The 11,558-nt window shown below is 51.6% G+C and overlaps 2 protein-coding genes and 1 long non-coding RNA gene across 9 annotated transcripts in view; 1 reads left to right on the top strand and 2 right to left on the bottom strand.

The window, feature by feature from the left end:
• The window catches only part of INPP5K (inositol polyphosphate-5-phosphatase K), a 17,882-nt gene extending 10,074 nt beyond the window's left edge, over positions 1-7,808 (bottom strand). For 3 of the 7 annotated variants that reach the window (XR_003904518.1, XR_003904519.1, XM_029927963.1), the window contains exons 1-6: positions 5,844-6,025; positions 5,600-5,707; positions 5,163-5,271; positions 1,313-1,429; positions 822-997; positions 153-264 (exon numbers count right to left, since the gene is read on the bottom strand). Coding sequence is in view for 3 of the 7 variants with exons in the window: in XM_029927963.1 (XP_029783823.1) it covers positions 153-264; positions 822-997; positions 1,313-1,429; positions 5,163-5,271; positions 5,600-5,707; positions 5,844-5,935 (714 nt within the window). In the remaining 4 variants the exon portion in view is untranslated. Of the gene's footprint in view, positions 1-152; positions 265-821; positions 998-1,312; positions 1,430-5,162; positions 5,272-5,599; positions 5,708-5,843; positions 6,027-7,522 lie in introns of those variants that run through there. The other 4 variants (XR_003904520.1, XR_003904521.1, XM_029927964.1 and 1 more) reach the window with 3 other exon arrangements.
• Positions 7,809-7,928: 120 nt separating this feature from the next.
• On the top strand, positions 7,929-8,889 carry LOC115282130. The gene is made up of 3 exons (XR_003904522.1): positions 7,929-8,090; positions 8,259-8,387; positions 8,553-8,889. It is a non-coding gene; the product is annotated as an uncharacterized LOC115282130 (long non-coding RNA).
• The window catches only part of PITPNA (phosphatidylinositol transfer protein alpha), a 39,652-nt gene continuing 36,896 nt past the window's right edge, over positions 8,803-11,558 (bottom strand). The window contains exon 13 of the mRNA XM_029927966.1: positions 8,803-11,339. The gene's annotated coding sequence lies outside the window, so the exon portion shown is untranslated. The remainder of the gene's footprint in view (positions 11,340-11,558) is intronic.

The following is an 11,558-nucleotide window of genomic DNA, read 5'->3' as shown; positions in this document are numbered from 1 at the left end:
CGGGGGGGGGGGGGGGGGGGGTGGACAGGGACTTCGGAGGCCTGGGGATGGAGGAAAGGTGCTCAGGCACCTGAGCAGGGCTCCTCACATTTGATGTTGGGCCTCCACAGTGGGCTCACATCACCCCTCTGGACCCTTCCCTCCTTTGATACCTGATCCTTCTCCCACAGGTCCCTGTAGCACCGATTTTTTATGGATTCCCGAACAAAATGCAGCCCAAAGTCCTCGATCCGAAAGTTCATGTCTCCAAACCAGAGAATAAGGCTGTAGAGAGAAAAGGTGGCAGCTGGGGGTTGTGATGAGGTAAGAGAAGGCAGGAGCAATGGACCCCGAGGTCGCTCACTCCTCTGGCACAGAGCTCAAGGGGCAGGTGAGGCGTCAGATGCTGGGAGAGGAGCCTGTAATGGTGGCATGGGTCCCACTGGATTGTGCTGATGGCCACTTCCCTGTCCTCTGAGCCGAAGGGACCAGTCCCCAGGGGCAAGTAAGAAATACAGAGCGGGCTCTAGCCTTCCCACTGCCTCCCTCAACTGGCCACCAGGCAAGGCTGAGAACCAGCTCCCTGTGGGTGACTCAAGGAAGCACGCCATTCTCAATGGGGGATGTTCAGAAGCGTCCAGAGTTCCTAGGCAGGCCAGGGGGTCAAGGAAAAAGAAGGAGCCCCAGACCCCAGGCAGGCAAAGCTGGACAGGAGAGCAGATGGAGCGTTAGGGAGGAGGCTGGGAAAGGCGGGTGGGGAGCACAGGCTGCCTGAGGAGGATGCTAGCCCGGGCTGGCGTGGGGGTGGGGGCAGGGGCGGCAGTCTGCAAGCGCATGCTTACTCATGGTCCAGGACGTTGGGGATATTCTGTCCCTCAAAATTTTGCATCTCCAGGATCCGGTCAAAGTGCTCCAGCCGCTGGTCATTGTTGGCCATGTGCGGGGGCAGGTGGCAGTTGACGATGCTGACATAGTAGCCATAAAGCTTCAGGCACATGTTGACACCCCCTTTGTTCCCCTGGGAGAACAGGTGGGCAGAAGGGTGGGAAGCTGCTCTGGGTGAGACTCTCGTCCCCTCTCCCACCACAGGGCCAGGCACTGGGCTCCCTGGAGCGACTTCTCCATCTAAGAGCCCAGCGCACCCAGTCCGAACTCTCAGGAGTGCTAAGCTCCCAGGGGTAGGAGAGCAGATATGTGGGGCACTGGCTTGGAAGAATGTAAAGATTCATTTCACCCCCTTTTTTATTTGCTCACCCCAAAAGTTCCCAGCCCTCCCCAGCCCAGTGGCAGGAAGCCTCCCAGCTCATGACTCAGACAACAACCCAGTCCTTACCCAGTACCCGAAGAGGCCAGTGGGGGTGGATTTAGTAGAGAGGATCTGGACAAAGGGCAAATGCTGATGCTTGGCAAAGAACAGTAAGAGAAGCCCCTGCATTCGGACACTGGAGACCTACAGCACAGAGAGGGGCGGGGGGTGGGGGGGGGGCCAATGGTCATTCATCTCCCTGCACCTGCGGAGCCCGTCCCTGCCCAGCCCTGAGGTCAATGGTATCTCAGCTCGAGTCTTACTCCCCTTAGCTGCCAAGTGATGCATTCTGGGAGCTACACGAGTTCCAGTTTCTGTTCTCGGGCTTGGGTGGAAGGCAGGGAAGACAAGGCTGCCAGGGCACCCGGCCATCAGCAGGGTACTGACTCTTCAGTCCCAGCCCCACGCAGCCTAGGGGCTCCTCTCACCCATGCCCTGGGGGTCCTTCGGGCATGCTGGGCTGTTACCTCGTGGGCCAGGGCCTCAGAGAGGAATGGCACAATGCAGGTGACTAAGGGCACTGGCTTTGAAGTTAGCCAGATCTGGGTTCAAATCCCTCATGAGCTCTTAGTATTTGATACTGGGCCAAGTCTCAAGTGTATTTTGTCATTGATAAAGCAGGAATCTGTCTCATCTATCTCACAGATGCTGGAAGGCTTGAACTCATGACCCCGAGACCAAGAGTCACATGCTCTGAGCCAGCCATGTGCCCTTGATTTAAAGTTTTTAAAAGTAAATTGGGGGGGGGGAGAGTGGTGGTGGCTCAGTTGGTTAAGCATCTGTATTTGACTCAGGTTATGATCTCATAGTTTGTGAGTTCAAGTCCTGCATTTGGGATTGCTGCTGTCAGCACAGAGCCCCCTTTGTCTGTCCCCCTCTGTCTGCCCCTCCCCCATGTGCAAGCATATACACACTCAAAAATAAACATTTAAAAATAAATAAATAATAGGGGCACCTGAGTTAAGCCTTCAACTTCGCCTCAGGTCATGATCTCAGAGTTCATGAGTTCAAGCCCTGTGTCAGGCTCTGTGCTGACAGCTCAGAGCCTGAAGCCTGCCTCAGATCCTATGTCTCCCTCTCTCTCTGCGCCTCCCCAACTTATTCTCTCTCTCCCTTTTTCCTCTCTCCCAAAAAATAAATAAACATTAATAATAAATAAATAACAAGTAAATAAATAAAATAAAAGTAAATTTAGGGAGGTGGCTGGGTGGCTCAATCACTTAATCGTACAACTCTTGGGTTTGTCTCAGGTCATGATCTCACCAGTTGTGAGATCAAGCCTCAAGTCAGTCTCTATGCTTACAGCACAGAGTCTGCTTAATTCTTTTTCTCTGCCCCTTTGTATCTCTCTTTCTCTCCCTCTTATAAACATTTAAAAATATTAAAGAACATGTCCTACTTAAAAAAAAAGTAAATTCAGGTAAAGAACATAGAAGAGCCTTCTAGGGTGCTAAAGATATTCTGTATCTTGACTTGTTGACTTGACAGGTAGTAATACTGGTGCACATACACATAGAAAATCCATAAAAAATACACTTAATTTTGCAAACATTATAGCTCAATGGAAAGTAGTTAAGAAAATGCTCCCCCAAATAATCATACACTGTGGTTAGCTGGATGTCCACGAAGGCTCTGCAGAGGCAATGAGAGCAAGCACAGTGGACATGTGTTCGCAGGTTGGGGAGAACACAAACCCTGCATACTGTATTTAATCTCTGCACCAATCTTGTAAGGAACCACGGTCCCCGTCCTGTGGATGGAAGGCTGAGGCTCAAGGAGACTAAGGAACCAGTAGGACTACTTGGGTAACAGTGTTAGAGGTCTGGATGGCCAAAAATCTCTGCTCTCTGCGAGGTGGTGCGGGAAAGGGCCCTAGCCAGTAACCCTCTTGCTCTGCTTCAGGCTGTCTACACCTACCACCCGAGTAGCTATTTCCGGAGCATGAGGTGTAGAGGCCAAGGAGGAAATCCCCGGGTGGGGAGTGTGTACTGGGGCCTTCCAGGAATTATGAAACTTGATCCCGCAGGCCAGGAGCTTTGGCACAGTGGAGGAGTCAAAGCAGGGGGAACCCCAAACCCAAGACCGAGCAAGAGAGGCATGAGAACTTTGGTTTGGGTAGAGGTTGCTACAGATGTGTCCTCTGCCCCACCCTCTGGGGCCAGTCTTGGTCTCTCCCATTCATGAGCATTGGATAATGGACCAGACTCTTAAGGAACTGATAAAGATCCAGGAAGAGCTGTCAAGCTTAATCCACAGAGCAGGTCTGGGCCACCAGGACCCAGCACAAAGGCACCAGTCCACTCTGTGAAGGAGCAAGGGCGGGCGGGTGGAGGCAGGAAAGCCTCAGACTGGGAGAAAGGGTGGGGCTGTGGGGAAAGGCGGGAGACTTGCAGGGGAAGTTCAGTGGGAGGAAGCGAAATAGGAGGAGCTAAGGAAGGGCCTAAAGGGAGGCAGCTAGGGGCCCTGGAGCAGGCAAAGGGGGTCAGGCCCAGGCTTCTCAACCTATAATTGGCAAACTTCTGCCAAAGGAAGAGGCTGCAGGCAGGGCTCACCCCTTCACCTCAACTCTTGGCTAGGGGAGGGAGGGCCATCTGACTGAATTGGGTGCCAGCCCCTCAGGCAGTCCTCCCAAATTCGGCAGGCTGCATGGGTGGAATGGGTCGTGTCCCTGCACAAGCTGAGCTAATTTCCTTGGCTAGATTCCATCCTACCAATCCCTTGCCAGTTAGCCGGGGTGCAGGGAGGCCTCTAGTCCTGGGAAGAGAGTGGGTGGTGAGAGAAGTGGATCTGCCCTCCCAGAGGCTCTAGCTCCTCATCTGTAGAAGGAGGCCTGAGTTGCATCTGGAGGAGACCAAGGGCTTGGGGGCTGGCCTTTTCCAGCCTCAGCAGCAGGACAAAGCTTGTGGTCCATCCCTCCTTCTGGCTCTGCCCGCAGGAGGCATCCTTACACAAAATGGGGTAAGAGACTTAGTTCTCAAGAAATCCAGTTGCCCAGGGAGAGGAATAGAGGAATTCTGGTACCTCCCGGAAGCACTGCATGAGGCGCTCTGAATGGGAGCAGGCTTCATCCCTCTGCTGTGCAGGACATGAAGATCCAGCAATCTAGAGCCTTCCTGTGGAGTCTCCTATGGTTGAATTTCCCCAAAGAATGCTGGGCCTTCAGACTGAGAACTATTTTCCTGCCCATCTATCTCCCGTCTCCTAACCTCTGGGCCCCGAGAATTTGAGGCACGTGTCCTCTATGGTCAGAGGACACCCTCTGACACCAGCGGGCTAGCCATGGGACACCTGTCAGCCTCAGAGCTCACCAATATGGCAACAAGGTATAGTAGTCAAAAACATGGGTTATGAAGTTTGAACGATCTGGATTCAAATCCCAGATAGCCTGTGTGACCTCTGAGTCTTGGTTTTACCTGCAAAATAGCCATATTTCAGGAGAGTTAGGGTTTCTAAGTATTGTATATAAAAAGCTTATTTATAATGCTTACCACCAAGTAAGCACTCGATAAATGTCAGCAGTTACTATTATACTCAGGGATTTCAGGCTGGGCACGTGAGTAGAGACGGAGGCTGGTGGTAGGGTAGGCACTGAGGTGTTAAGAAGCCCCGCTGTGCTCCCTGCTACCCACCCCCCCAGGATTCTCCCAATCTGAAAAATATCAAGGTGTCCAACTAAGCCCTGGGGGTCCCAGCTCAGCTCCAGCTACACTGGAAAGACGCAAGGCAGACAGGAGCCCCAGGAAGCCTGGTGCAACTAAGGTTTAGGCCTTTAAATAAATGGAAACAGTATGAAAGCTTGAGTGGAAGACCAAAGGACTAGGGGTTAGTAAGGAGAGGAGAGATACAGTTCCCAACTGCCCATGAACTTGTAAGTTACCTTGACGAAGCTCAGAGGGGAAAGCACATCCATGAAGAAACTGCTCCATGGGTCTTCAAAGGCAGTGTCAGAAAGGAGGCTCATGATCCCACAGTTCATTTCCTGCAAACTGCCCATCCCAGGTCAGAGGATCTCCCCCTGGCCTGGAGGGTACTGCCTCTGCCACGGACATTTAACATTACCCTCAGCACTTTCAAACCTTGGGTACTCATGACCATGATCTCTCCCTCCCTTGGCTGTTAATCGCCAACCCCTTGCCGTTACTAACTCAGGACAAGAGACACTGACTGGCCCTGATGTAGGCTGATAGCTCCCAGCCTTCAGACTCCAGAGCAAAGGAGGACAGGTCACAGTTCCCCATGGGAAAAACTTCGGACTGGCTGGGCTTAACCTATCTCAGATACGGGGAAGGGGGAAGGGGCATTGCAGACACCTACCCAATGACATACATGTCCACACTCAGGTCCTCTTTGTTGAGCTGAAGAAGGTCACTGAGGTCTAGAGGAGGTGCTTCAGAGGCCACATTCCATGTCACAACATGAATGCTGTGGAAGGGACGTAAAGGGAAATTGTGGAGGAAGGAGGGTAAGACCTTACCCAGGTAACAAACAGAGGTTGAAGCCTGTTAATGGAGGCACCACAATCCGCTGCAATCATGATGGGAAATTCAAGTTTCTGCACCTGGGCATGTGAAGAGAATCACTGAACCTCAACTCTTCATCCTCACTTTGGACCTGAAGCAGGAAATTTCCATCCTGGTTTGGCTCTTCCATGCAGGCCTCCCACCGCTGCCCACACCTGACAGCACGGGTGCTGCGACATTGGCAAAGCTGCCCAAGGTTTCCCGGTCAGGCTAGAGAAGGCACGGGGATGGGGTGGGTCATCAGGAGTTTAATAATTCCACTAGCCATTCACACCTCGGGACTCCTAAGACCATCTGAAAGATTCTGAAGGTTCAATTTCTTATAGGCCTCAGCACTACAAGACAAGAGAATTTCAAAAATAACAGAGATAACAGAACCACACTCTCCTCCTTCTTTCTTCCTAGCAGGTCCCTGGAGCATAACCGATTCTGCCAAACATTTAAGGGAGCCCAGGGAGAAGATCCTAAATAACAAGGTTCTTGACATCTCTCTCAAGAGTCTACCCTCCTTTGGGAAAAGTCATCAGTTGGATAACATCCTCAACCTTGGCTTCATGCTACGGAAGCAACAGAACTTAGAGCAGCAGCTCTCCATAACGAGAGCCCATCAGAGTCTCAGGGGAAAAAGACATCTGCAGATCTCTTTAATTAAATAGTTACAGCAATACTCCAAGAGAGCCCCAGACTCTGCTCAATACAGAGCAGGCAGGAGCTACAAACCCTACAGAGACCAAAGACAGCCACCGATCCCTAGGTGAGTCCTAAGGACACCCATGAGTAGGAGGACCTGCAGCAGCTGGAAACCGAGAATGGGGAACAGCTACAAGGGGTTGAAGAGGTGGGAGAAAAGGGAGGATGTCCAAAAACATCTCTTCTCCACCAGATACTATTCTTAGAGGTCCAGTTCTAAAAAGCACAATTTGAAATTCGTGGCCTTTTTAAAACAACTTCCTGCCCCTCCTTTGAACATCAACAAAACAATACACAAGCCACCTTCCTAGTCTTTTGGCCAGAGATTCCGGGCTAGTTTGTTTAAGATCTCCCCCTGCTGTCCAACAAAGGACTAAGAAAAGCGGCCCTTTTAGTCCAAGGCTTTGTTTTCCCACGGACCAGCTCTAAATGGATGGAGAACAAAAGTAGGGATTTCTTGCCCTCACTCTCAGATCTGACGATTAGCAGCAAATCCCTGCATTGTGACTTGCACTAAGCTGGTGATTAGCGAGGCTCTTCGTTAAAGAGGAAGCACGGGACCAGGCTATATCACCTCGCTAAAGCATCTTACCTAATCTGATTTCGGATTTCAGGTCACAACGGGATCAAGCAGACCCCGTGATATACGTGCTGATCAGAAGAACAAGACTTGTATTCTAGAGTCTCCAGAAGAATGACTTGTTATGTCTTTAACTTCAAACGGCCGGACACCGCTGCCTCCTCCAGTAGCAAACCAGACACCTGCTTGGGTCGCCCAAATAGGAACGAGCTCGGCGGCTTGAGTCTGGAGGGGGCGCGGGGCTTGGGCCCAAAACAGCCCGCTCGACACTGGCTTGGGAGAACTGGGGAGGGCCTCTGAACTAGAATCAGCCTGTAGGCTTGGTCCTTTTCCTCCCAATCTAGTACTACCCCAGATCTGCAGCCTGGTAGGTAGCAGGGGTAGCAGGGGTAGGAGGCAGTGATCCTGCCAGGAACAGGCCAACCTGCCTGCAGGCGCTTTCCTCACCAGAGCGTCTTGCCTCTCGGTTCGGTCGGTTTCCATGGGTTCACGGTCGCCATCATCCCCACGCAGCGGCCCGGCCGGCTCCTGTGTCCCCGTCGCAGCCCGATCCGCCTCCCTCCAGCAGAAGGTTCGGCCAGCTTACTCTCGCCGGTTGTTTTCCTTCCGGATTCTGACTTTCCGCCTCAGCTTCCGTAAGAGGCGGGGCTTGAGGGCACGAAGGGCCCCGAGTGGCTCGGCCCGGGGAAAGAGGCGGGCCTCTCCAAGTAACCGCAAAGGGCTGAGAGGAAAGAGGCTTAGCGGATCTGGGACGTTAGAGGCGCGTCTCTGTGTGGTTAGAACCCGACACAACAATGCTCCGCCCAGCGCGCCTGGCATCTGTCACCCCCGTGGCTCCCAGGGTGCCCCACGCGAGGCCGGTCGGGAGGGGCTGTTTTCCGGCGGAAGCTGCTGCGAGGCCCGCACCGGCATTCTCTACCCCGCGCGCCTCCCTATTGTCGGAAATGGGGTCTCTGGTCTCTGCGCCATGCCCCACCACTTCCCCAACGCCCAGAGGCCCCCCGAAGGACCAAGGGTGAGGGTGGGGTGGCCGTCCAGCCACTGTCCTGCCTGTAAACCAGGCCCTCTGCCTCTACACCTACAGTTAATCGCTCTCTCACGTTGGTCATGGAGCTCCTCCGTGGTTCTCCCTACCCCCGTTCCGCCCCCATTTAAAGTGTTTCTCGCTTTTCAAACTCATCAGGTTACCGACTACACATGAGACGTTTGAAGGTTCCTGGCCTCTTAAGAAAATTGGCCACCAAAGAATGAAAAATCGCGCCCTATATTTGATGAATAGAACTGAAGATTACTTTGCCAAAGATTAACACAGGTTTTCTTCAAATAATTTTTTTGGCGGTGGCAAGGGCGGTGTGTGGGATTCTTTGAGGATCCGATGAGAACCTTGACTCCCCCAGAAAAATGCACAATTTCACAAACAAGTTTTATGAGGGTCACCGGCCTGGAACTTTTTTTTTTTTTATGTTTTCCTGAATAGGATGGTAAAGAGGAGATGTGGCGAGGCGGTGAGACCACAGCAAAAAGTAAATACTGCCAGTAGAAAATGGGGGAATTCCTTTTAAATATGTGATGTCTGTGTAAGTACAATTACCAGGGGATGTGTTAATTTGGAGATATCTTGTATCTTTTCTAATCCTGGTAAAAGGGAGGACAGCCACAGAAGTTGGAGGGTATGTAAGTTGTAAAATGGGCATAAGGACATCACCAATAAGCTGGACTCCAGAAAGCTCTGTCTAGGATTTTATTAGACTGCTTTCCCCCCAATATACCTGTTTTGGAAGATTGAGACAAAAAGGCAGAAACTCACATTAAATAAACAAGGTAATCTAATCAGTTCTACAAAGTGTATTTTGTAAAAGAAGTAGCACTAGGAACCAACCAAAATAAGTCAGGGAGTCCCAGCAGGGACTGTAAGAGAACTTGGGAAGGTACACACATGCCCACAATACTGACCCTGTCCCTGACCTTTCTCCATGAGGCCAGAGCCCTGCACCCCCCTTCACAGAGGCACTGCTGCTTCACACTGGGACCACCACCCTGGAAATCTAATGGAAGCAGCTAGTCTGCAGGGGGATGGCACACCCTCAGCTACTGTCCCTGGAGCCGAGCCTTGCATCAGAAGCCCCTCTGGGTGCTAGTCAGTTTGGGGGGTGGGTGAGAGGTAAGGGGGATACTTAAAAGCCAACACTGTTGCCCCCAGCAGCCACACTATCCATGGGGATAGAACAGACCAGGGATACCCCTACTTCCATTTCTGTGGGTTGGGAGCCCCAGGTCCAGCTGACCTCAGGAAATTCTAGCTCAGCTCATGTGGGTGCTTCCAGACTGGGGCAACAGGTGGAGGTGGGAGGAGGCAGAGAAAAGCCAGAGAAAGAGCAAGCCCCCACCGGAGGCAGAGTGGTATGTGTGGATCTTAGAGGAGGGCTGAAGCAAGGAGACCACCATCTGCTGCCCTTGAACCACCTGTCTGCTTCGAACATCGTGGTTCGTTTCTCCCAGGATAACCCACAGCTGGACTTAGTTGATGAATGAAGAAGGGAGAACTTTAAGCACAAATATAATTATAGCTAATACAGAGCATGTAGGGAAACATTTACATTTTTCTCCAGTAGGAATGCTTCACTTTCCTAGTCAAATAGAAGCGACCAGCAGTCGGGATCCTAATAACCAAGTGAGCTGCCCCAGATCCATTACTATAGACCCCACACACAAAGTGAGGAGACTGACAGGAAGGTAACAGGATGGTTCCTGGTCCCAAAGAGGCCTCAATGAAGGTGGGAGACAGCCATACTGAGGGGTCTCAGTCTGTCCACTGTTGCCCCAACAGGGCCACAGGGAAGCATCCATCAGGATGTCACAGGTACAATCCTGTGCAACACTCCCTTATTGCACTTAGAAATGAGTAAGGCAAGACAAACTGACAAGAACATAAGGATAAATGATCCCATCCTACTTCTTGCTCCCCCAACACAGATTTGGTCTCTTATCGAACCACCGCACCCAGGCTGGCGTGGGCTTGCATCACAACATGCTTGGCTAACAACATACCTCACAAGGCTTGGGAGATGTCGGGTGACACCATAGCTATCTCGGATTCTCCCACTAGGAAGGCATACTTGGGTTCTGCCATACAAGACTACGAAGCACTTAGCAGCGTCTCCCTCCCTTGGAGTCTGGACTTTTTCACCGGCCCACTGTGGTAGAGTTCTGTACCACGATCACTACCTGCTTTTGATTGTCCAGGACAGAACTCAGCACAGGGGCGGGATGAGCTGGGTTCTTCCCAGCCACTGGAGACAAGAGGGGACATGTTCCGCTGGGGAAAAGCTTTTTGCATGCTCATTTTGTGCAGCATGAAAAGATCAGGACCCTTGTGTCCTGACCAGCCTCAAAGACAGAGGACAGGAATCTGAGAAAGCACAGAGAAAAGAGGATTATTGCTGAGTGGCAGCACCAGCCCAAAAGGGAAGAGGAGTGTGGACATAGCTCCTCAGGGGGGTGGTCAGACTAATTAATACATACAGGGCAGACTCAATTCTAAGGGCCACATTGGACAGGTCCTCCAGACGGAGAGCTTGGGGACGTTCAGACAGCTTGGGCAACAGGAGGGCCGAGAAGCCCAGGTGTTTCTAAGACAAGTGACCAGGGATGCAATGCCTGGGGCAGAGGTTATTTGAATCTGTTGACTTTTTAAAACAGACTGGCCAGGCCCTGGGTACTTCCGCAAACAATGGGTTATTGAGAGCAGAGATCACAGTTAGGAAGCCACACTGCTGTTCTGTGGAAATGGAGGAAAAAACTGTATTTCCAACTCATCTCCTCTCCCCAGGTGAGCACTCAAATTTGCAAAGATCTGCCCAGGAAGCAAAATACCTCAGTTTATCCCAAGGTTGAAAACAAACAAACTTAAATCATTAAATCACCACATCACAAAAGGCAGCTATTTTTGAAAGACTAAAAATGTCACTTGGAAGTAAAGGGAGGGGCACACAGAAATGGGCTGAGAACACAATGGCTGGAGAGGGAGGAGCTGTAAACACAGCCTACGGGCCGTGTACCTCAGAGGGGTGGGCTCCCGGACACGCGGGCTGTGTAATACCAGACGGTCTATTTGTTCACAATATTGAAGGGCATCTAGAATTAGCTACAGTGAGGGATCGAAAGTTGCCTGAAGAATGGGCACAGAAAGGCTGCGTCCGAAGATGGCCTGTCACTCGGGAGGGTGGAGCTGCTGGGCCTTCCTGTTGACCACTGTCTTGCAAAACTAGAAAAGAAATAGAATTATTAATGGAGCAACAGAAGAAAATAGGAGCACACTGTAAATCATCACTGCCAGGGGAATTTCAAAAGGAGGAAAAGATGCCAGTTGAGGGTCTCGGGGTCAGGGGAGGAAACTAAGGTCCAAGCAGCCGGCATTGCCGACGACCTTACTGTTTTATCTCCCGGAAGTTCTCAAGCACATGAGGCAGGGAGAGCGAGCTGA

The sequence above is a fragment of the Suricata suricatta genome, chromosome 17, assembly GCF_006229205.1.
Source record: "Suricata suricatta isolate VVHF042 chromosome 17, meerkat_22Aug2017_6uvM2_HiC, whole genome shotgun sequence".
In the NCBI taxonomy this organism is placed as follows: domain Eukaryota; kingdom Metazoa; phylum Chordata; class Mammalia; order Carnivora; family Herpestidae; genus Suricata; species Suricata suricatta.
The sequence above is the reverse complement of the archived record's forward strand: the minus strand, read 5'-3'. Positions and strand labels throughout refer to the sequence as shown.